This window comes from Mustela lutreola, chromosome 2 (genome assembly GCF_030435805.1).
Source record: "Mustela lutreola isolate mMusLut2 chromosome 2, mMusLut2.pri, whole genome shotgun sequence".
In the NCBI taxonomy this organism is placed as follows: domain Eukaryota; kingdom Metazoa; phylum Chordata; class Mammalia; order Carnivora; family Mustelidae; genus Mustela; species Mustela lutreola.
Window position 1 is genome coordinate 128,639,222 of NC_081291.1, and position 25,890 is coordinate 128,665,111.

The 25,890-nt window shown below is 39.8% G+C and overlaps 1 protein-coding gene across 2 annotated transcripts in view; it reads right to left on the reverse strand.

The window, feature by feature from the left end:
* The window catches only part of FNDC3B (fibronectin type III domain containing 3B), a 345,426-nt gene that overhangs the window by 153,897 nt on the left and 165,639 nt on the right, over positions 1-25,890 (reverse strand). For both annotated transcript variants that reach the window (XM_059163470.1, XM_059163471.1), the window contains exon 4: positions 12,498-12,574. In XM_059163470.1, coding sequence (XP_059019453.1) covers positions 12,498-12,574 — 77 coding nt within the window. The remainder of the gene's footprint in view (positions 1-12,497; positions 12,575-25,890) is intronic.

Here is a 25,890-nt window from a genome sequence, read left to right on the forward strand (position 1 = left end):
TAGTTTTCAGTATGTAGAGAATTACACAGAAGCTAGGTATGCTGAGAAATAAATACATAAATAGTGAACCACAGGAAACAGAACAGCTGGGTTCTCAGAGATGTGAAAGGATTTAGGACAAACCAGTCTTTACTGACTACTTGCTGCTCTGCTTTAATACCCTCCATCTGAAATAAGGCAATACACGAGAAGGGCCTGGAACAGTAACGGACACCTGAAAGAAAAATCTTGCCTAGCCATTACTACTGTTAAGATTAACATCTCATTAAATCCTCCCAACAATCCTGTGAGGCATATGCAGTTATCCCCATTTTAGAGATTAAGAGGAAAGAAGCTCAGGAAAGTTCAGCGAACTGACCCAAAGCCAGAGAGCAAAAGGGAAAGAGAGGGAATAATTTTGAGTCCCAAGAACTAAAACAGAGCTCTTCATAACACATTGTGAGTGTCTTTTCTCATAGCTAACAGAGAAGGAAGGTAGTTCCGCTTACTGAAATAAAACGCTCCACAGGAAACTTTTTTTTAAAAGATTTATTTATGTATTTGAGAGAGAGAGAGAAAAGAGAGAGAATCTCCAGCAGACTCCCTGCAGACCGCGGAGCCTGACATGAGGCTCCATCTCAGGACCCTAAGATCATGACCCGAACCGAGACCAAGAGTCGGACGCTTAACCAACCAAGCCACCCGGGCACCCCTCCACAGGAAATTTTAATTAACGCTTCAGTTCTTCCAACTCTCTCCCTTCTGCTTCTCGGTTGCAAGCAACAACAATCAAAAGAGGAGCTTAAATGGTTGGTAACAAAGGAGAAATTTCAAAAGGCTGTTCCAGTTGGCCGAGGATGATCCAGGAAGCGCGCAGGGCAGAACGCGCACGGACACACAGAAACCCAACACGTGCTCAGGCGGGGTGTGGGACTGGGCAGCCGGCTTGCTGCAGTGCTGGCTGCACACAGGAAACTGGGACCAAATGAGTTTGTGAAAATCAGGCTCCAGCTCAATTCCTAACTCCTGCCAACAAACTTGAAATGGGCTCCCAGGCCATTCCCGGAAGGGAAGAAGTCTCCACTGAAATAAGCACGCGAGCAGTGAACAGGAGAAGAAAGGCCCGGTGATACAGAACACTTGCCTGGACAGCGGAATGAGCAGGCCAACAGGCCAGGCTCCGCCCAGCCAGACTGGTGCCCCCCGCCCCCCAGCACCTGTCCTGTAGCAGAAGTTACAGCTCTGTTTCTTGTCCCCCAAGGGCACCTGGACACATAGGGGGCTTTTGATAAATGCTAAGCAAACAAAGAAATGAAAAAGTAAGAAGGGAGGGAGGGAGGAGGGGAGGAAGGAAGATTTCTCTGCTTAGATCTGATGTCCACCAAGACTTATTTACAAATTCATTATCAAAATTTCTCCCTTAATTCAGGTTAAGTACCTCCTATTCTAAAATTTCACTTAATCTAAACCCTGTTAATTCCAGACCCATCATTCCCAACCCTCTTGTTTTACATTAGTTGTGATTTTACCAAAAGAAAGACACCGAAAAATAGACCTTTCCAATGCAAGTTTTACTTCAATCTTAAATACAGCTGAGGAATCTTTTTTCTTTTTCTTTAAAGATTTTATTTATTTATTTGACAGAGAGAGATCACAAGTAGGCAGACAGGCAGGCAGAGAGAGAGGGGAAGTAGGCTCCCGGCTCAGCAGAGGGCCCGATGTGGGGCTCGATCCCAAGACCCTGAGATCATGACCTGAGCCGAAGGCAGAGGGTTTAACCTACTGAGCCACCCAGGCGTCCTGCAGCTGAGGAATCTTACTCATGATCAACCAGGAGTACAAAAGTGTTAGCTCCCACATTTCCTTCTTGCACTAGCTCTCCACTGTGTATTTTCTAATACAGTGAACAGCATAAAAAAGTAAAAGCAGGTGTGTTCTTCAGGACAGGCAGCGATTTGAAACCTAGAGACCATGCTTCCCGTAGAGCCCATCCCCTTCTTGCTATCCTGGAGGAAACCCACACAACCATTCCCTAAGTGCCATTAGAAGAAAATGAAAACCAGCATTAAGGAATATTCAAAAAGCAATCCAAGAGTTACAGGAGCAAGCAGTTGTTCTATTTTATAGATGAAGTCAAGTTACTGGACTTAAAAATTGAGGCAGAACTGGATGTATCTCCCAAAATCTCCTGACTTACTTCTTCCTATCTTTACTAATTTAATGATTACAACTGTGGCCAAAAACACCAAACACGGGCGCCTGGGTGGCTCAGTGGGTTAAAGCCTCTGCTTTCAGCTCAGGTCATGGTCGCAGAGTCCTGGGTTCAAGCCCCGCATCGAGCTAACTGCTCAGCAGGGAGCCTGCTTCCTCTCCTCTCTCTCTCTCTCTGCCTGCCTTTCTGCCTACTTGTGATCTCTGTCTGTCAAATAAATAAATAAAATCTTAAAAACAAACAAACAAACAAAAAAAAACCACCAAACACAACTTCTCTTTGTCAGTACTCCTCCTATCTCTCATGGCTAACACTGTTGAAATATTATTTAAATCCACCATCATTAGTGTTTTAGACAGTAAACCCTCCAGGTTGAGGACCAGCTCCTTTCGCCACACAGCATGGCTAGTTTTGTAGCCCAAAGGAAAAATAAATTACTGGTGATGTTCCTGGGTTGCTTCTCAAAACCTTTTCAATGATATCATGAGAGTATCCTGCATAGTACCTACAAAATGGTAATAAATATCCTCCCCTCAATCAAGAAACAAAAGTTCTGGGGTAACTGGGTGGCTTAGTGGATTAAGCTGCTGCCTTCGGCTCACGTCATGCTCTCAGGGTCCTGGGATCAAGCCCCGCATTGGGCTCTCTGCTCAGCGGGGAACCTGCTTCCCCCTCTCTCTCTGCCTGACTCTCTGCCTACTTGTGGTCTCTCTGTCAAATAAATAAATAAAATCTTTAAAAAAAATAAAAGAATTTTTTAAAAAAAGTTCTAGATAGTTCTTGCCAATGGTTAAATAAACAATCCATTTCATTTGCTTTATCAATAACTAAACCTCAGGTTTAACTAATAAGAAATAAACGAAAATTCATCCAAACATTTTTACAAACACACTCATTACATCTAGAAACCTTGAGTTTTCTACTGGTGCTTAATTTTCAACCCACATGCCAGCTCCAGACAATGGCTAGGTATAGACTAAGCAGAAAATGGCTAGATCCAGATACAAATCTGAGGTTGCTGGGGGGGAGGGGCACAATTTTTTTTTAAGGATTTTTTAAAATTTAAATTCAATTAATTAACATAGAGTTTATTACAAGTTTCAGAGGTAGAGCATACCCAGTGCTCAAGACATCTCGTGCCCTCCTAAATACCCTTACCCCAGTTACCCCAGCCCCCACCCCTCACCCCCTCTAGCAACTCTCCTTGGGTTTCCTATGTTTAAGGGTCTTTTATGGTTTGTCTGACTCTCTGATTCGTCTTATTTTTTCCTCTTGGGGGATCACAATTAGGTGGCATTTGTCTTCAGTACTTCTGGGCATGACTCTCACACAAAGTCTTGCTCCAGAGGGGACCACTGTTAAGGAGATAACCTCATAAGCAGTCATCGCCATGCCCCGTCTGCTGGCTTTGTACATGCGAATGCTTTTACACACAGACACAAGCCAAGCTACGCACACTTATATGAACTTCGAACCTGGGAAAAAACACAACAAAAGCACATATAAACAAAATCAACATTTAGTGCCTTACTAAACACACTTAGCTCTTTCTGGGGAACTACCCCATGCTTTACAACTAAGACCACTGAGAGCTAGAGAGGAGGACAGCAACAGGTACATCGTCTGTAGTCTTTCTTTAACGCATCAACTTGGTAAAGCAGGGAAGTGCTGTAGTTGAGGGGACATGGCAGTAATCTAAGACCTTCCAAATTCAACAGGATGCCCAGCCAAGGTTTGAGAAACATCTCAGGAACTGAAGAACCCAGACTGGGTCCTCAGCTGCCTCCAGCTCCCTCTTACTAGCCGACTCAGCAGCCCCATCCTGAGGATCCCACAGGGGAACAGAGGTCCCTGCTTATAAAGAGCGACACGTCTCAAGACACTGTTGACCGCCAAGAGGCCTCCTCTTAGCAGAAATACAGCACTGTGCACTGTTGCTGAAGGCCAAACGGCAAACAATGTAACAATGAAAGGGGACAGTAACAACTCCTGTGATTTGCGGATCTTTTAACAGCTTATGAAGTGTTTGGCACAGAACTTAACTTGCATAATCTTCAGCAAACCTCTAACCTTGAGCATAGGCAACATCACAGTCCTCAAGTCAAGGCGAAGTACCTTTACGAGCAATTAAGTAACCTAAGGTCAGCTAAGTGCTCATCAAGATACATATTCAAGTATTCCGGAAATGTGCCTTTTCTAGCACATTTTATCATACATTACCAACCTAAATACTGAAAAGGACCACACTGAAAGATCAAAAAAGCAAATCTAATCCTTCCCAATGTGCACATAAGCACACAGGGCAAGTGAATAGTTCCATCCACTGAGTTTCAATCAGTAACATGGGCCAAATGATTATTTCAGAAAAAGCTAAAATGCTATTTTAAGAACAGAATATTTGTCAGAAGACAAATGGTTAAGGAGAGGTCTATGTGTAATCTGTGCCAAACTGAGCAGCCTTTAATATATTAAGAAAAATATCACTGCAGGAATCTGTAGGTAGTTAGTGTTTGTTAGCTCAGGCAGTCTCCGTGGATCTGCGCGCAAGAGGGAGCCAATCACATCTCTTAAGTCTAGCGTCTCAGACGCATGGAAACATAGATTACTCTAGATTGTATCTATGAATTTTACATATTACATTTAGAAATGCCTCACCAGTTTGCCAATGGACTCCATGGCACAAGGATTAAGAATCCATGCTGACGATACTCAGATCCTATTTATCACAGAGCAAAATAACTGTATTATTATGTAAGACCAAGTTCAAAAACCACATGGATTTCAAAGAATGCGCAGGAATATAAAATCCATCTTGATCAAAGTTCTGTACCCAACAAGTCGAGCAAAGGTATTTTTCCAAGAAAAGCAGTTATATATGACAATGTGGGATACTAATTTAGAAAGACAAATTGTGCAATAAAGTTAAATATAGTATTATGTGTATTATTTAATACTTCTTGATTCCAAAGGCATTTCTACATGTGACACTGTCTCAATATTATTTTTTTAAAGATTTATTATTTGAGAGAGAAGGGTGAGAAGGAACAGGGAGAGAGGGGAGAGAGAATTTTAAACAGACTCCATGCAGAGTTTGATAGAAGACCTGATCCCATGACCCTAAGATCATTACCTGAGCTGAAATCAGGTGCCACGTCTCAATGTTATTATAATGAAAATCAACTATCCTTTTCCTACTGAAGTAAAACACAGCATTTTAGTCAAAAGAACGCTAAACACCAAGGGAATATGCCACACTGTTTTGGTACTACTTACGGAAACTTGTATTCTCACTTGATCCCCTTTTAAAGGAACAATATGAACAGTAGAGGTACATCACCTCACTGAGATCAGAAAAGAACTTCAGAGATCCTCAAACATTTTCCTTTCCCCTCCTCTCTCTATAGGATGAAAATGACACAGCCAACCGGCCAAATTTCAATAAATGCCTCACATGTGCTGGGCACTTTTCAAGGAAATGGAGATCCAGTGAGACACGGGGCACAGAGGACCCATGGACTTGTGAAGCCTGCATGCAATTTTCATGCAAACAAAAAAGTGGTACACCCGAATAAATAGTTTCAAAATATTCCTAATATGTAAGTGATGAATCACTAAATTCTACTCCTGAAACCAGTATTACACTACATGTTAACTAACTAAAAAAGCTGAGAAAAAAATTCCTAAAACCACACAAGGGGTTGGACACAGAGCCCACCAGGCTCATGTTCCCTCCTGTTAATCCTATGATCTATTATGCCACAACATCAGGGTCTGAGAAACAAAAGAAATCCAAAAGAAAAGGCAGACAAAGGAGACAAAGAAAAAGCTCAGAAAGAAGAAACTTACACAATGCTCTGAGTGAGGGAACGTCCCTGGTACATTTCTTTAATTTAGCATTGCCAACCCTGTCTGTAATTCACTCTTCAGACCAAATAAGCCATCAGATGAAAAAGAAAGTTGCTGTGAATCTGCTGATAATGGAATTAAAGCAGAATGGACATATAAATCCTCCGCTCTTTTCCATAGAAGCTTTGAACTGCCGTGCACATACTCTGTCCATTGTGGAAATTTTCCTAACTTCCTACAGAAAAATCTATTCTTCCAAAGGACTTCAAGTCTTGAAAGAGATTCCAGTTTTCTTATTATTGGCTACCAAATGTGTCTGATTCTTAGACTGTCAGGGCTCAGGGCAACCCCCTATGCTCTTTTCTGCTCATCATTTTCACAGTAGTGAAGGTAGAACTCACCACTGGTTTAATCCCAGATTGTAATTATCGAAGGGAAGTGGTTGGGGCTAATATTTATAGCTCTCAGCTGGCCTGCCTGAGCAAAATGGGGAAAAGCAGTCCATGATTTCCACCTAATGGACCCCATTATTTCTTCATAGGCGCTCTGATTTCTGGCCAACTCTTGAAACAATTCCCACTGAAGAATGACCAACTAAAATTTAAATGCATTTTTCAACACATTTCTTGCCTCTCCTCAATCAAGGGAAATGAAATATACACAATTTCAACAGGTACTGATCTATTATGGAAAGAGATAAAGTGTATACTTGTACTATAACAACAAAACACTTACTTTGACAATATGAAGTATTTAAGTTACATCAGTTAACCTGAAAAAAAAAAGAGTCATTTCCCAAATAACAGAACATTAACTTGGATGTTTCACTTTTTCTTTACATATGCTTAAACCTTTTGGTCTACATAAGGTTTTCCCGTAACAGTTGAAAAATATTTCATAAATTACTATGGAAGCATGGAAAAGAAAACTCAAGGCATCTGTTTAAGAAATTTTTACAAAGAAATTATTCATAAAGTTAATGATGAGGTTAAAAAATTTGAGGAACACCATGGCCAGTATACGGCGAAAGGAAAAATTTGCTTCATACTGTACAATCTCAGTATGTATTTAGGAAGGCAAAGTCTGCCAAACTTTCACTGAAATTGTTCTAGCAGTCTTCTTCATAATAACAGCTACTAATTCCTGAATGCCCACTGTGGACTACATACCTCACATAACACTTCTCTTAATCCTAACCTCTACCATATCATGTAGGCATTTGTGTATGTGGTGAAAACAATTTGTCAGAGTTACACAGAAAGTAGACATGGTGAGATCTGGTGGAACCTGAAGGCAGGCCTCTTCGAGTAATGTCCACTATTCTTCCCAGCTACAGTCCTCGCCCTCACCCCAGAGTTTCAACCCCAATCACATGCACAATTGTTTTTATGGAATGGAAATAATGCTGATGAGCGTCATAAGACCCCTCTTAAAGTTGAAAAACAAAACAAAACAAAAAAAACTTAGCCTCTATTTTCTCATAAGTTGAAAAGGTCATGTTACTTTTTCCTCAGACCTCTCCCAGCCTCTCACCAAATAGTAAAGCAGAAAGTACACACACACTGTAACACCAAAACAACCCTACAATATCAGAGACTACAGAGTTGAAATGACAAGATTCCAGACTCTCCTGTCCTAGGACCACAAGACCACACTATCTTTAGGTCCACAGGGTTCAGTCCTTCCCAACACCGCCTTCCCCCACAATAAATAAATAAATAAACAACCAAACAACCAAACAAACAAACTGTGCAGAGCACAGTTGTCTTTAATGCTAGATACTTATCTTTCTATGAGACAATCTGTTCATTACTGACATTCGTATTTAATCTATCTGATCAATTTATCTTTAAAGCATTTTCAGCTACTAAATTATGTCATGAATGCTATAATCAAGAATTTCTCCATTGACTCGGATTAGAGCTACTACGTAACATCTTTAAGCATTCACCTGCCTCCCTCTTCAGTTTTCTTCTAATCATGGACCATTCTGTATGTGAGCAGCTGGTATTTCAGCTCCGGAAATGCACGAGAAGGCACAGCACACATCCACACTCGCACTGGCAGAAGGTAATGTAACATAAAGCAAATATATACACCAAGGCAGGCTCCGATGCTGACTCCGAGATCACATCACAGAGGGAAATAGGCCATGAACTTAGAAATGCCTGGGTTGCAATCCTGATTCTACTCAGGACCTCAGCTTCCTCACATGTAAAATTAGAGAAGTAAAGAAAGCATTTAGCCAAGTGCACACCATACACAATAAATACTACCACCATCACCAGTCGCACCAGGATAGGCTGGCCCATGTTTCCCAGCTGTCCCATAACAAATAATTAGGACTAGTCACCATCTTCCCCTCTCCCCTCTCTTTTATAAAAGCTGTACTGAGATATAATTTACATACCATAAAATCTATCTTTTTAAAGTATCTCACTCAGTGGTTTTTAGTATAGTCACAGAATTGAATGACCAACAGTTTTATCACCCCCTCCCCTAAGAAGTACCACAGTCATTCTCAGTCACTCCCTAAGACTCTCTCCCCAAGCCCCGGGCAACAACTAATCCATTTCCAGTGTCTGTGGATTTGCCCCTTCCCGACATTATAAATAAATGGGATGACACTGTGTCTGGCTTCCTTCACCTGGCATAGTATTTCCCAGGTTCATTCACATTTTAGCACTAATCAGTAGTTCCTTCTTCTGACTGAATAATATTCCACTATATGCATATATCACATCATGTTTATTCATTCGTAAAGCCGATGGACATTTGGGTAGTTTCCATTTGGGGGCTATTATGAATTATCCTGTTATGCACATCTCAAAGTTTTTGTGTTAACATATGTTTTCCTTCCTCCTGAATATACGCCTAGGAATGGAATGGCTTAGTCATGTGGTAACTCAGCTCAACTAGTTGAGCAAATGCTTAGTTTTCCAAAGCACTGTACCATTTTGTATCACCAAATGCAGTATATAACAGTTTCAATTTTCCACATCCTTGCCAACATTTGTTATTATTGATCTTCTTAACTATAGTCTTACTAGTATGTGTGAAGTATATTTCATCATGACGTTGATTTGCATCTCCCTGCTGGTTAACAATGCTCAGTATCTGTTCATGTACTAACTGGCAATGTATACAGCTTCTTTGTAGAAATGTCTAGTCTGATCCTTTGCTTATCTTTAAATTGGGTTGTCCTTTTATTCCTGAGTTGTAAGACTTCTTTATATATTCTAGATACTAGTCCCTTCTGAAATATATGACTTGCATATATTTTCTTCCATTCTTTCAATCCCCTTTTCACTTTGCTGATGGTGTCAAAAATTTTGATTGAAGCACATAAAATTTAATTTGGATGACATTAAATTTATCTTTTTTTTTTCTTTAGTTGCTCATGCATTTAGTGTCACATCTAAGAATCAATGGCCTGACCCAAGGTTATGAAATTTTACTTCAAGTTACATAGTTTTAGCTCTAACACTTATGTTTATACCCCATTTTGAGTTAGCTTTTGTATACTGGTATGAAGCAGAGGTCCAACTTCATTTCTTCTACATATGTATATCTGGTTGTCCCACACCATTTGCTGAAGAGACTGTTCTTTCCTCTTCTGTACTGTCTCAGCATTCCTCTTTCTCAAAGGCGTATTCAGAGAATTTCACTCTTGTTAGGTACACATCCCTCTGATCTTACTACTTTTCCAACTATCAGGTATTTCATTACTCCACTTGAACCTCCAAATCTCTGAAGCAAATCTATGCCATATTCATTTTATTTCAGCTTGGCCAATTCCTTACCTTTAAAAACATTTATCAAGTACCTATTATATACCAGGCAGTATTCTAGATTCTCAGATATAATACCAATGAGGCACTAAGAGTTCTTGAGGATGGTTATAAAATTGTACTTCCTGCTGGAGATGGGAACAAAGCACCAAAGATGCTGAAAAAAACAGAACCACCATTTCTGTGTTGGAGATTCTTGAAAGGGTCACACTGAGGAGGGCCATCTGAACGAGAAAAATGACTGAATTGTTAGACAAAGAAGAGCTCTAGAGTATTCCAAGAACAGGGAAATAATGGGCAAAAAAGTATGTAGTTGAGAAAAGGCCAGATATATCCAAAGGACAGAAGTTTAAGGTGGCAACAACATAGGCCAACACAAAAAGGTGACCCTTGGAAGGAGAGCAAAGTTAACTATTGAAAATCCATCCACCACACTAGAGAACTTGAACTCCGCTTTGATGTGATGTACACCCAACTCTAGATCTGAACAAGGGCATCCCATGTATTTGAGGAAGAGAACTGTGGGGATATGAAGAATAATTGAACTAACAGGCACAGGGACAGACTAGGGTTGGGCAATTCTCAAATATGTCCAGCTGGGAGGAGAACTGGTCTGTGGGACTCTTTCTTTCCACAACTACATGACAAATCGTACTTTGCTCCTTAGATCTCTTGGTGTTAACAAGCCTCCTAAGACATTTCACGCCTGGTTCCATCCTCCTCGTTTCTTTGAAGGATACATGTTGTGAGCTTTAAAAAGATGTTGTACAAGCATTCTACCAGTTTCTCAATTTTCCTCCATATTAATAGTCGGTTTTACTCAGATATTTCACAGTCAGATGTCGTTAAAGAGATAGCGCGACCACTGGAGGTCACGTAGCTCTGGGCCCATCCTCTGATCCAGAAGCCCATCTAAATGAAGTTAAATACATACCTTACAGACTGTTGTGTTTTTTTTTTCCTCTTTTCTCCACTCAGAATCCAAATGATTCCATTTCTACTCTTCTTCCAACATCCTCTAGCATTTTCTGCCATAATTCTCAGTTGAAAAAGTGCTTCGCTATGTTTCCATCATCAGTTTTACAGAAGTGAGTTTACAGCTCTGCTATTAAACCCTTCTGTCTGGATTTTCTATAGATGTTTTTATAGACTCAGAAATATACTACAGTATAAAACGTCTCTATTTTGCCTAGGACTCCTAATAAATGTTTTGCGATTAGTGCAATCCCAGCAACACCACCAGCAAGAAAAAGCCCACTGCTGCTTTTCTTCACTAGAATGTCCCAACTTTCTGTTATTCCTCAAATGGGCCTTTAGTATAAAAGGAGGTGCTATTTCTGCTATCCCAATTGTGAGAACTGTACTCGGGTCAATGGAATGAAACACTTCCTCAAAATAAATGAGCAGGAGACATAATGGAATTCTACATTCCTTGTTCTTTTCTGTTAATTGACTGGTGACGTGAACGGGATCCATCATCACGTGTCCTGGCTGGAAGGGCCCACTCTGCACCCTCTCTCCTCCCAGTGATTCTTATTTACAAAGACTCATGTAAAACAAGTCATTTGTTTGCAACAGCGGGGAGACTGGCCAACAGTCTGGCTACTCAAAAAAAAAAAAAAGTCAAATTGGCTCATGTAAAAGTAGGGATGGAAAAAATGAAATTATAGTGGCTGCACTATGGCTCAGACAGTGAAGAAATGGCTAAGTTTTAACATCAGAGGAGGATAAATCTTTGATTCCTGCCTGCACTTTAGCAATTTTCCTATGCAGCTGCCAATTTTTTTTCACCCTAGCAAAATCATTAAAAACTGAAAATTATAGATTTTTAAAACCACTTCAAAAGCAGACAGAGGGACAGAGAAAGAATAGAAAGGGAAAAACTCTAAAGGATAAGCCAGAAAATGTTAATGCCATGATTATCTTCTGTGGGTAGTAAAACTATAAATATTTTCTTCTCTATTCTGTCTTTTCTGATTTTTTCCTAAGGAGTATAGAATGCTCTTATAATCACAACAAAAGAGCAAAATGGGCAGAGAGAGGAAAAATAGTCAATTAGGCTCTCGGAAAGGAAGCTGTCCAGGGAGAGGGGCAGGGAGTGTTCCTAGTACACTGAGCACAGGACAAAATGAAAGTCACGTACAGACATCCACATTCCAGGCACCCTGAATACTGTAAACCTTGTCCAGTTTAGCCTTTAACATTTTTCTTAATCCTTCCAGCGTACCTCTGAAATTGCTTTTACTCTTTTAACTACTACTGGTGTTTTCTTATGAAAAAAGTCAAATTTCAGAGAAATTTAAGTACGAACGGCCAAGTTTTCACATCACACTCAGCAATTCACCACGCCCAGGGAAAGCCACAGTACAGAGAAATGGGACTTGAATAATAAAGAGCCCTCCCCCCACTTTGTTTTAACAATGTCTTCTTTGGAACACACCTTGGCTGAGGACTGCCTGATAGCCCTACTGTGTTTCTCTCCCTCTGGCTCTCTGGCAAGTCAAGAAGCAAGACTTGGGAAGGACCATGTGGCATTACCAAAATGATGACAACTCTCAGGTTACCCTAACTCAATTAATCTTGGAATAAATTTCTGAAGCCTCAACATATATTCTCTTGGTACAACGACATTGCCCACAGTGAGTGGAGAAGCCCGTCCTGTGGTTTACCTGGGAGATATAACCTGGAGGCACATGGATGGGAGGAATAGATCCATTGGGTGACATCATGGGAACTTCAGCGGGTCCTACGAGAGACAAGAGTAAGATATTAACCACTGAAGACATACACATTATTTAAAATAATTATTGGTATTTCTAGAATTAATATACTATCAAAAATGAAGAGAATTACTTTGAATATTTTCTCTTCAATAATTGGTACATCATGCCTAAGAATTGAAATCATGGATGAAAAGAATTCTCCAGCTGTATAAATCAAGGGAAAAAAAACAAAAACAAAACAAACAAACAAACAAAACAACACAAAACTTTGAGCATCTTTAAATATTTAACGATTCCCAAAGCCTCAAGTTCCATAAACTAAGGCTGCCCAGTAAGAGTCATCTAACAAAGTAGGGCAAAATGGTTGGGTTTTTCTGCCTTAAAAAAATGTATTATTAATAAATGCTTAAACAAATAAAAGTTTAAATATGTCCCATCTCCTCTGTTTTAAAAAGCTCCCATACAATTTCGGTTTATAATTTCCATTTCAATTGTAATTTTCAGTAAGTTACTATAACATACCAATTATCTGAAATAGAAGAAACCTTTAAAATACTCCAAACGAATTTGGTATGCCTCTTATATTATAAGGCAGGGAAAAAAAGAGATCAAATTTTCAAACTAGGTATAATTAGGAAGATTCATGTCAAATTTACCTGGATTATTTCAAAATAAAGCATTCAATTAACAAGGTGTTAGTTTCAAAATATTAAATTCAATAAATATTAATCCCATGTCTACAGCAAACCAAGAATAGCAAAACTCAGTTACCTGAGACATAGTTTGAGTTAATATTTAATTACAAAGAAACTGATCATCCTAACATTAAAATCAACTCCTAACACCCTTCCAACGATCCTATGATTAAGTGGTTTCTCTAGATGTACAAGAAGCTCACGGTCACTGGGTTTCAGTTTGGTACCTGGCTCACCTAGTTAGCAACCCAGTGCCCCTGTCAACCCAAAGCTGCCTTTCTAGTCTGAGATGCGACTTCCTGGCTCCAAGTGCCTTGTGTTGTTTATTTGCTTTCTCCTAATGTGTGTTGTGCTGCCGGCAATTAAAATTGTTCGGCTGTAACAAAAACCGAGAAAAACACAACGCTTTTCTTGGCAAAAGAAGACAGATCCCTTCCCCAAGTGCTGCATTTACACTGTTAGCAAAAGGCCGCTTTCCCCTCAGAGTAAAATCCAGTGCTCTCACGCATCACAGGAGAGGACTGGTGCGGGATGTGGAGGAGACAAGGATACCGGGTGCCTATCAGGAGGTCTGCAAGTATAGGGGGGAAAAAAACAGGGGCGGGGCAGAAAAGATGTGAATATTCCTATAAAACTCCTTAAGACTAGAGTTCACTCCAACTCCAGGGACAATACAAAACAGCTAAACTACCTGATAAGCTCTAATATTTACAATACTCTCACATGAGAGCAGTCTCTCTCACAGGTTAACACACTGGTAATTATATAAAGCAAAAGACAACAACAGCAACATGAGAGGGGGTAACTGCAGGACCCCATTCCATTTTGAAGTACGATTTAAGCGGATATATTCACCAGCCACTAAAAGCGCTTTCCAAATCATCTTTCAAACCCATCTTTCTTGTCAGCCTCAGTATTTTGGCCATAGCCATTAATACATTTAGGTATTTAGCAAGTATTTTTACGTGATCTGACTCACTTAAAAAAAAAAAAAAAAAAATCACAGGCAAGTATATCAGTCTTAGCCCGAGCACTACCTGTGAAACCAAAGGGGTCAATGCACTCAGCTCTAGGAGCAGGCATCAAAATCACAGCTTCCGCCTGGGTTTCGGTCCCTAGCACACTATTCACGCTGGTTGTGTGGCCCTAGATCATTCACTTAGACTTTCTGACCTCACTTCTCAACAGGTGCACATGAGGATAACAATTCTTACCCCACCAAATTGGGTTTAAAGTTCAATAATACATGCAAAAAGTGCTTTAGAGCACAGCACAGCACAATAATTGCTCATCAAAATGTTAGTGACCTTCACAATTTTTTTCATTTTATTCATGACTTTTTTGCTTTTTCTTATTTGTTACAATTATAAGGAGTACAGTTTGTTGTTTTTTTTTTAACAGTTCATGTTCCTGTAACCCAGAAAATCAACTAGTACATGCTTCGGACAATATTGCCTTAAGAGGCAAACCTTGCTCATGGCATAAATGCAGCACAGACGGCGAACACAAATGCTACCATCTCCACAAAGTATTGCTTTTCAATCACCAAAATATATACCAGGCAAACAGTCTCTTAACCCCAGGCATGACCCCTAAAACTGTTAAAGTCATTTGTATAAAATGCTTTAAAGCATGTAGGACAAGTGAGTGATTTACAGCCAGAAAATGTTTTCTTCCTGGCCTTGATTTCAAAAGTAGCCAAATGACTTTAACATGCTTGTTCCCCCTTCCTCATGTCACTGTCATCAAACCCTTTCAAAGGGCATTGCGAAATATATAGTGATGGCTCCTGAGTGGAACCCTAAGTTCCTCTCCTTTCTGAAATAAACCACTGCACCCACAGGCACTTAGGAGTGGAAAAGCTAGCAAAATGAAATCCATTCACAATGGTGGTAGGAGAAGTAACTGTTTTTCTGAATTCTTACTTCCCAGTGAGTTAGTCGATTGCCTCTGCTCAACTCTTTGTGTTTGAGAAGCTCCTGATCTTATTACAACTCTTTCCTAATTAAAACAAACCTCTCTTCCTAAACTTCTAGGACTTCTAGGTTTCTTTTGATTTTTTAATCGATACCGTTTAATCAACACACAACACTTAAATAAGCCTCTTAGAATATGGTGAAAATGCTCTCTTCTTGTTCAGACTAACCATTGATATAGGAGGTGGGGAAGCCACATAATTTTCTCAAACAAGCCAACCTCCTCTCTGACTTCACTGGGAAATCACTGAACTATTAAACTTGGGGGGGGGGGGGATACTTTAAACCTCTGAGGTATTTAGAACCCCCCTTAATTAAACACTTATGTTACACATAGGTGGGTTTACACAGATATATGTATACATAGATTAAATAATTTGAAAACAAAAGTAAACAAATACTTCCAAACTACAGTTGGATTTCTTTCTTTATTGAGAAAGTAATTAGAAAGCAAGCTCAACTAGAGTTCTTCCGCGGACAGATGAAAAATGTCACATGCATGATTTTTAGGATGCAAGGAGAATGCTTGCTAAGAGCCAAGTAACTCCATGAAAAAAATGCCTTTAGAAATTTGATCAATTTCAGGTTTTAGCCTATGACTTCAAATGTCAAGAATTCCTTTTTGTCACTGAACAAGATGTGAGAAACAAGAACTATGACTGTTTATAGTCATCAAAAAATTTAACTGTGATGCAAGTACATGGTCTAATATCTTAAAAGGCAGCTAGCATTTGTTAATGAGTTGATTTTTCATCTGCTTATAGCAAACCTTAAACAAGAAAGGTTGGAGAGCAGTTTAGTCAATCAACAGTAATTCCTGCAAAGATGTCAGGACTTTACTCTCACATCAAAGAAACTGCAGGAAAGCCCAACAGTGCTGTATTTTTCGGACCACGCATGTCCATGGAGAGCTTCTGAGCCCCTGCCAAGGCTATGAGTGAGGACATTATGCTTCACTCTGTGCTTCTCCTCCTGCTACCACTGACCCCCAGAGCTCACACACATAGATAATCCGTGCTCTGATGCTAAACTCAGAGTAATCACCCATTCTGGGGGCAAGGTTAACTAGATTGGCTTGAGGTGAGTGTACAAAGGAGGGTCAGAAATCTGACAGTGGTGGACAATTAGAATACAGGATATAAATTACCATTTAAATTGGCTTTAGGAAAAGACTAGCTCTAAATAAATAATTACACCACAATTTTGGACAATTTTAAACAGTATTTTTAAAAGTTGAGTATTCACCAATAGGTAAACAAGTAGTGAATAAATGGAATATATTAGTGCATTTGTCTACATATGGGTGCTTGTGTGTCCAAATGGCTATTTGCAACAATGGCCTTTAATAGCAATTGATCACATTCTTATCTTGATACTTAAGTAGTTCTTATCTTGATCACTTAAATATTATCTTATTTTAAAAAGATGTAAGTAGCTCAGATGACAACACTGCAAGATAAAAAGAAAGAGAAAAATAAAGCTAAGGCAAAATAATGATGTGACAAAAATCCAAAAAACGCTGTAAAAAATGACCACTGTGTCTCAGTAGCCAAAAGAGACATTCTTGCTGGTAATAGTAGTTCTAAGCATATTATAGTCCACAGCTAGCAGGTAAGCAGATAATTAAAGTGAAAGAAACTCTCAGAACAAATGGTCTAAATAAGCGTGCACTGTGCTGTCTGCCATGATCCAAGACTGAATACGAAACAGGAGGTTTTCAGATCAACCTGGAGGATTACTAATAATGAGTCTCCAATGATTGATGGTGACTCAAGACATGCGGACAAGGTAAGAGGTTGTGTAGGCACTTTTGGAAATTCTGACATTCTTTTCCTTCATTTATTTTTTTAATTATTCAACACTGACTAATCTCACAAGAGAGCTAAAAAGAATACAAATAAATAAAGCAGGTCCTCAAAACTTAAAATCTAGCGCAATGGCTCTTAAATTTTAGTGTATACCAGATTCACCAGGAGTGTTTCTTAAAATCCAGACTTTTAAACTCTACTTCCCACAGTTGCAGGATCAGAAAGTCTGGGACAGGTCCCAACTATTAGCATTTCTAGCAATTTTTCAAGTGATATAGTTGCTGCTAATGGGCCATACTTTGAGAACCTCTGACTTAGGGGGTTATAAGATGAAAAGCACCCATTGCTAACATCATACCCAATGGGTAAAGATATCTCTCCTCCTAACATCGGGAATAAACAAGAATGCTCACTTTCACCCCCACTCTTCAACAGAAAAGAAGAGGAGGCGTCCAGACTGTATAGGAAGAAGTAAAACCGTATCTATTCACAGATGACATCATCGTATATGTGGAAAATCCTACTGATTCCATTAAAAAATTACTAGAGCTAATAAATGGATTCAGTAAATTTGCAGGGTACAAGAGCAATACACAAGTGAAGAGAGTTTTTATACACCATCTTTATAAAGACCAATTCCACTTACTACAGCATCCATAAGAAAACCTAGAAATAAATCTTACCAAGGAGTACGTGTGTGGAAAACTTATACCCTTAAACTACATTACTGAAATAAATTAAAGACCTAAATTAGTGGAACTATGGAAAACCTAAATAAAGACATGGGATGACGACTGAATAATGCCAGCAATTCTACTGAAAGTGACCCACAATGGCAATGTAACCGTCATCAAAATCCCAATGGCCTTTTGGGCAGAAATGGAAAAGCTGATCCTCCAAATCACAGGAAATTGCCAAATGCCCCAAACTGACAAAAACAATGAAGCTGGGCCTCTATCTGACATCATGTACAAAAATTAACTGAAACTGGATCAGAGACCTGAATACAAGAACTTAACACCATAAAACTCTTAGAAGAAAACAAAAACAGGGTACATTTCATGATATTGAAGTAGACCGTGGATTCTGAGAGAATATCAAAAGCACAAGCAAAAAAAAAAAAAAAAAGAAAAGAAAAGAAACCTAGAATTTGTCATCAAAAATGAAACTTTTTGTGGGGAGGACATTCTTAAGAAAATGAGCACACAGACTACAGATTCAGGAAAAATATTTACAAATCACGTATCTCATAAGAGACCTGTACCCCAAACACATAAAGAATTCTTACAACAAAAAAACAAACAACTCAGCTTAAAAACAGGCAAAAGGCTTGAACAGACATTTCACCAAAGAAGATGTACAAACAGTCAACAAACATGACATGATGAACATCATTAGTCATTACGGAAACACGGATCAAAACCACAGTGAGATGCCACTTCACACCCACTCTGATGGCTATTCTCAGAAAAATGGAAAATAAGCATCAGGGAGGATGCAGAGAAATTGGAAATCTTATACATTCCTGGTAGGAATGTTAAATGGAACAGACCCTGTAGAAAGCAGTTTGGTACTTCCTCAAAAAGTTCAACATAAAATTACCAAATGGCCCATCAATACAACTCCTCGGTATATAACCATAAGATTCAAAAAGAAGGACTGAAATACCTAAACACACATGTCCACAAGAGCACTACTGACAATAACCAAATGATGGAAAGAACTGAAAGGTCCATTCAAGGACGAATGGGTATTAAGATATGATATAACGCAATGAAATATTACTCAACCATAAAAAGACATCAAGGAGTGATACATGCTGTATGACTGATTCCATTTATATGAAACATCCAGAATGAAAAAATCAAGAGAGAGAACTCAGATTTGTGGTTTCCAAGGGCCGAGGGGTGGGAAGGATCTGGAGAGAAACTGCTTACGGGGTGCAGGGTTTCCTTTTGGGATGATGAAAATATTTAAGAATAGAAGTAGCGATTGCACAACACCATGAATTTACTAAATGCCAATGAGTTAAAATAGTTAACTTGATGTTATGTGCGTGTCACTTCACTTTTTTAAGATGATGAGCATATAACCAAAAAAAAATGGAGGGGCGCCTGGATGGCTCAGTCAATTAAGAGTCTGCCTTCAGTTCAGGTTGTGATCCTGAGGTTCTGGGATCGAGTCCTGGGATCAGGCTCCTTGGTCAGCAGGGAGCCTGCTTCTCCCTCTGCCCTTCCCTCAGCTCGTGCCCTCTCTCTCTTACTTGCTCTCTCTCAAATAAATAAATAAAATCTTTTTTAAAAAGTAAGACAGGAAACCTGGAGTTACTAATAAACTACCGAAAAGCAACAGAGTATAAATCTCCTAGAGCACCTCTTCATCCTTTATACATCTGTATTGGGAGGATGCTATTTTCAGACGCTGTGCTCTGCAAAAACCAGAAGATACGTTCTCTATCCTCAAAAGACTGATAGTCTAATTACAGGGATACAGACATATCAACAAATAAACACAAGGAGGCATTTCAGGCACTGTCTAAATTTAGCAAACTTTTAGAAGATTGTCATCCCATGGACACGTTAGTAATTACAGAAATGAGCGTTTATAAGACCCTTTGGATTTATTAGCATAGTTTAGTTGTTTCTAATTTTATTCTCCTTTGGGAGAAAGATTCATTGTTTCTGAGAATGTTGCTGTGGAGTCATTTTCCCTCAAGGTGTGATTTTCATATAGACCCCAGGTAGGGAAGGCGCATTTCTGTGGCTCAGGTAAGCCTGTCTCTCTGACCTATAACTACTCCCTCCCAAAGGCATTCTGCTAGACTAGAGGAAAACAGGCTGGAAAGAGCAGAATCCAAGCACTGTGAACAACAAAAGCTGGGAAGCTAGGGAGGCCTGGGTCTGAGTGAACCTCACCACTTTCTAGCATGACCTTGGCCAAGATTCTTAAAATCTTTCTGACGAGCACCTTTCCCACCTAAAAAAAGGGATGACCAGGGCCTACTTTCACGAGTTGTTCTGAGAACCACAAGATGTGATGTATATAAAAGTACCTAGCACAGTGCCTGCTCAAGTCATGGAAGAAAAATACTGTATGAACAAAAGGATTAACAGTGTACATTCATTTACCACAGAGACAAAAGAAAAATTACAGTCTCTCAAGTGAGCAAGTTAACTGTTTTGTTCTTGACACTTTTTCTTCCAAAAACATGTTCCATCTTGTAGTTTGCAAACAGTATCCTCCATTTAAAACTGTTATGCATTCAAGATAGACTATGATTAAAAAAATAAGAACTGGGGCGCTTGGATGGCTCAGTGTGTTAGAGCCTCTGCCTTTGACTCAGGTCATGATCTCGGGGTCCTGGGGATCGAGCACCGCATCGGGCTCTCTGCTCAGCGGGGAGTCTGCTTCCCCTTCTCTCTGCCTACTTGTGATCTCTGTCTGTCAAATAAATAAATAAAATCTTCAAAAAAAAAAAGAACCAAGTTTAAAAAAGGGAAGGAAGGATGCCTTCCCATGGTTATCTACCTTTCTCCCAAATTACCTGTTATCTTCCCCTAATTTCTAGGAAACCTTAGAAAGTTGGCTGTGCCTAGCTTTCAAATGTCCTGAGACAGCTCTAAATCAGTTGATCCCTCTACAGGTCTCTGACATTGGCTTTATTCCAAGAATTTCTAGTCTAGCTCAACCATTGTCCTTAAACTAGCAAGTGACCATAACAACAAATTGCCTAATGACTAAACACTGCTGCTGAAATCTGCTCAGTGTCAACCACTATATTACCAAGAACTAAAACCGACTTACTGAGAGAATTCATAAATAATGGGTCGCCGCCTCTTTCCTCTTAACCATTTCAACACACAAGGTGCCCCCATTTTAGTTATGCAGGCTGTTTTGTCCTTTTGAAATGTAAGTCTTTCCTTTCCAAATATTTCTCCTGCGACTTGTCTTGCTCCTTAGCTGTTTTAAGGGCATCAAGAATTAGAGGACAAGGGTATAACTCTTACATGAGACCAAACTTCCGGAATCCCAATTTACTTCAATTTCAATTGAGATATCTACCTAATCTACCTTATCACACTGTTTTAAGGCCTAAATATTAATAAAATCCATATAATTACTGTGTGATCAGAATGCTCCACTTATACCCACTGATATTTTATTGAATTCAATTCAATAAACCCTTTTCATACAAGATGCTATAAGGAATTAAAAGCCAGAGAGAGGATTTTACAACAGCTTTGTTAGCAATAAACTACCATATAAATAAGCAGCAATTGCTTTATTAGAGGCCAAGAGCTCTAGAGTTGGACAATAAAAATTACCCACGGGGTACAGAAGAGAAGGATACTGAAAACTCCCAGTGATCAGAAGTGAAGAGGGAAGGAAATTGGTGAATCCATCCACAACAGGAATGATGATCTGACAGTTTTAGAAAGAACTTAATTTAAATTCAAGGCTTCAGAAATACAAACTAAGATTGTCAAAGACATCAGGTATTATGGGAGGCCAGTAACACAGCCCTCAACTTCTGATTTTAGAACTCTCGATTGCTGCTTGCTCAGTTCAACAAACCCTTGCTGAACCCGATCTAGTCGCCAAGCCCTGTGCAGGATGCCAAGGACACGATGACATTGAAGAGAACAAGCATTGCTGTTCTTAATTATGGAGAGAATGGCATGCAGCATGATTAACACACAGGTGCACAGCAGTGCAAGGGCGAGGGGAACCCCCAGCCTCTCGTCCTGCTTTTGGCCTGAGGCTTCTGTGACAGACACTGCGTGTCTCATCGTGGAATCAGGCATAAGGCCCAGACGTCTGAAGCAGCAAGGACTCTTTGGTGATACTGCAGTCCAGCAATCGAAATGATTAAAGAATTAGGCAGAAGGCCTATGAGGACTAGTTTGAGAAGTTGCTCTTTGGAAACAAAATGAAACAAAAAACCATGGCTTCACTCTGACACCAAAGCTGGACCTCCCAAAGTCTTGGGACCCAGCTTACAAGCTTACCTTTATTGCCTTGTCCAAATTCAGAATATAATTTACCAGTCTACCAATGAAACATACTCACTCTCACCCTGTGAGTTAGACTCTCTAAATGAGTACCAACAGCCAGTCTGTCTTTGATTTTTAATGTCAGGTTTTAATGGCAGATAATCCATGGATCTGCTTATTTATACTTCAACCAGAACCTTATAAACTTCAAAGCTCTCAGAAATGATACAAAGACAACTCAATAATATTACGAAAGGGCTTCTGACATTTTTTCTTAAAGGCTCTGCAAATATTAGCTTTCAAGTTAAAATAAAGGGATCAAAAAGGGGCACTGAGCCTTTATTTCAAAGGCTTCTTCCCCTGCATATTTCCTATTAGGCCCATCAAGGGCACCTGAGAGGCCCTTGCCCCTCCCCCACTGAGTAAAGAGGCACCATTTCACCCAACTGCTGGTGTTCCAGCTAATAACACACTCAAGAGGGAGTTACCAGAAACATGGAGTCAAAATAGCTGAGTACAATTCCAGCGGAGCCCTGGATGGTCTTGTTGAGGGTAACACTTTTTTACAGCAGAGTATTTGACATCTCATTCTAAAGGTCTTCAAATAAAACACAAACTGCTGTTTTTAAAGAAAAGCACTGGGGGGAAAAACAAAACAAACTAAAGTCTGTTGATTTTGTAAGGGAAAGAATCGGAAAGATTGATTGTTAAAAGCTGATGGCTAGAAGGGCAACTAAGCAACGTGCCAGCAAGCATGGGGGAGAATGTATTCACTGCGGTCCTGAGTATTTCAATGGGGTCGCCTTCCTTCTCTTGCCAGCTTTCTCTGCAGAAGGCTTGTAAAGGGGAAGAGGGATGAATAAAAAACATTGTCTACTCTTCCTCTCCAGACCCTCACTCCCTGCCCATCTGGCTGGCCACAGGCCCTCTTCTTCCAGAAGGCACAAAGAACAGTGAACAAAACGCAGAACAGCCAAGTTATTTTCGTGACAACTTTGTGAAGAAGTGAGGGAGCAAATGTGTACTTCCTATCCTATCTTGAGCTCTGGTTCACAATTCCAAGGTCACGCTCTAGAGGGGCAAGTCTGCAACCGTTACCGAAATTATTAACCAGACAGTATGTGACTGCATTCCTTGTGCTGTCTGACATCATTCACCTTACAAAGGAAAGAACATTGCAAACATCGCCCACCTAAGAGCTGAAGTACAAGTAATAACGATGTATAGCTCTTTACTCAACATATCATTACTCAATATACTGAGGAGAATACAACTGTCCAGTGCTCTAATGAGGTTTACAAAACAAACCAAAGAGGATTTCTTTTAACTACTCTCTGGATTGGCTCCTTAGCTGCCCTTGCAAGACTGCTAGCCATAAAGGAAAGCCTCTGACAATATTCTACCACGGTTTACTAGCTCAGTTCTTTTAACTCATGCACCTCAAATCTCAAGGCAAGAGAGAACGTCTGAGATCCACGGAATAGAACGTTTTTTTGTTTGTTTTTTTTTTTTTTTTTAAAGGCACTGGTTATTACGGAAACATAAAAAGGGGAACTTCCTGTTAGACCCCAATGACAGTTTACCTACCTGATGCCATTTTCTTTCCAACCTAGAAGGCCACACTCACCCACAACCACCCAATGTCAGATTGGAAATGGTCTCTAGCAACCATGCCCGGCAATCTTCTGAAATTAACTTAATTTTACAAAAGTGTTTTGATTGCTAATAAAGAGTCTCTAAATGGCCCAGGAGCTGGGATCTAATAATGGTTTTGAAAGACAAGCTCAATTTATAGTTCTAGTCTCTGCCTTACCTAAACCACAGAGAAGAAGCCAGGAAAATAAATGAGAGTTCCTATAGACCAGCCACGTTGACACAGCCTGGTGCTTTTACTCTTGTTTGTGTGGGGAAAACAAAGGGCAGACTGAGCACTGACAGTAAACAACCACCACAAATAGGTTAGACTCTCTCATTTGAAGTCTGATCAAAGGCAGTCAGTAAACACCCCAGAGTAACTGTGGGAAGGTTGGGTCACCCTGGCCAACTATTTTTCTCAGCTATAAAAATGTGCTGACATAGTTGTTGTTCAAGGGGCAGCGGCCTGCTTTATGGTAGAAATACTTTCTAGTCCTGGCACACTGGCTCCAGAGAAACACTTTTACTGAAGAGGCTACAATTTCACTTTTAAATTATCAACCCTCCCTTCACTAAGGGGACCTGAGACCAATGAAGACACAAGGACTATGTTTAGAGAAGAGGTTATCTGGAAGGTCTCCTTGCTGATTCACCGCCATTTTCTTCCCCAGCTAAAAAACCAGCAGGCTTCTCAAGACAATGGATATACTTTGTTTTATTTTATTTTATTTTATTTTATTTAAATTTTACTTAAAAAAAAATTTATTTATTTTAGAGAGAGGATGGGGAAGGAGAAACAGAACCTCAAGCAGACCCACAAAGGACTCCATCTCACAACCCTGAGATCATGATCTGAGGCAAAATCAAGACTTTTAACTGACTGAGCCACCGAGGTGCCCTGAGAATGGACATATTTTAAAGTGAGATCATCCAGATAACTGCCAGTCCTCAGTTTGCTAATCAAGAATGGCCAAGGCTATGCTTACACCATATTAGTATAGATAGGAAAGGGAGAAGGCAAAATTATCAACATGTTCAATAAAAACAAAAATAAAAATAAAAAAATAAAAACAAAAATACATCCAAATGGGAATAACCACAAACAGATATGCATGATATACAAAACACGAGCAACTCACAAATTCCTTGAAGGTAAAAATGTTAGGCCTGTACCCCTCCCTTTCCAGGCACTCCTACACAGACTGAACTGTGAGCATGAATTTTTTCTTTTTCTCCATCACTGCCTTTAAGAAACCATTGTTTTATGACTTCTCTTCCTCCTGATTTCACCTATAAAATAATCCCTATATATATATATGCACATGCGCTGAGGTTCAACAAGACACACCTTCAGCCTCATACTTATCAAGGAGGGCCCTGTTCACTTTTAGATGACAAAAACAATGCCAAAATATCTAATTAAAAACTTCCTGGCCACAGATAGGAGGTCCAGTCTGTTGCACAATGTGTGGCTAGAACAAAGGGAAGAGTAGATAATGAGATAATGGGGAGGGTTTGGGTTAGAAAGTTGACCTTGTCTTTGAAAAGAGGGGAGGCTCTAGACAGATAACCTAACAAGGAAGAAGGGGTGGGGAAGCAGGAAGCGAAAATAATCTTGTGGACGTGGGACGGGTGTGGAGATGACTACAAACCAGGTAAAAAACCACACTCAGAAAATATATGGCTCCAATTAATCTCAACAGAATTGTTTTCCAATTCAATGTGACACATTAAAAAGTCTATGGTGACAGCACACTCAGGATATTCACAATGGCAACATATAAAAAGCATCACTGAGGCTGGTCCCTGGTTCATTTCAGCTTTGGAATGGCATTTTTAAGTGTTCTTCTCTTCAACATGCCCCCCCTCCCCAAACCAAGTAGCGCTCAGAAGAGATATGGGATCCAATCTGGAGGGCCTTAGGCAAGTCACTTAACTGTCCATGTTAACTGCCTCAAATGCAAAGTAAAAGAAAAGGAACCTAATAAATTCTATGCTTTTTTGAAGAGTAATATGCTGCATGGCACTGCGTCATTTCTGTCTATGCCTGCCGATTCTAGAAAACAGCTGTTAGTTGACAATCCCTAAAATCCTTCCAGCTGTAAACCTCAAATGTGAGTACATTTAAAAGCCCCAAAACTTTTGAATATGTAGATTTCCAGGCCTCTGGCATCTGCTTTTATTCCCCCCCCCCCACTTCGGGCTAGCCACCTCTCTCTTCCTCCCTACCT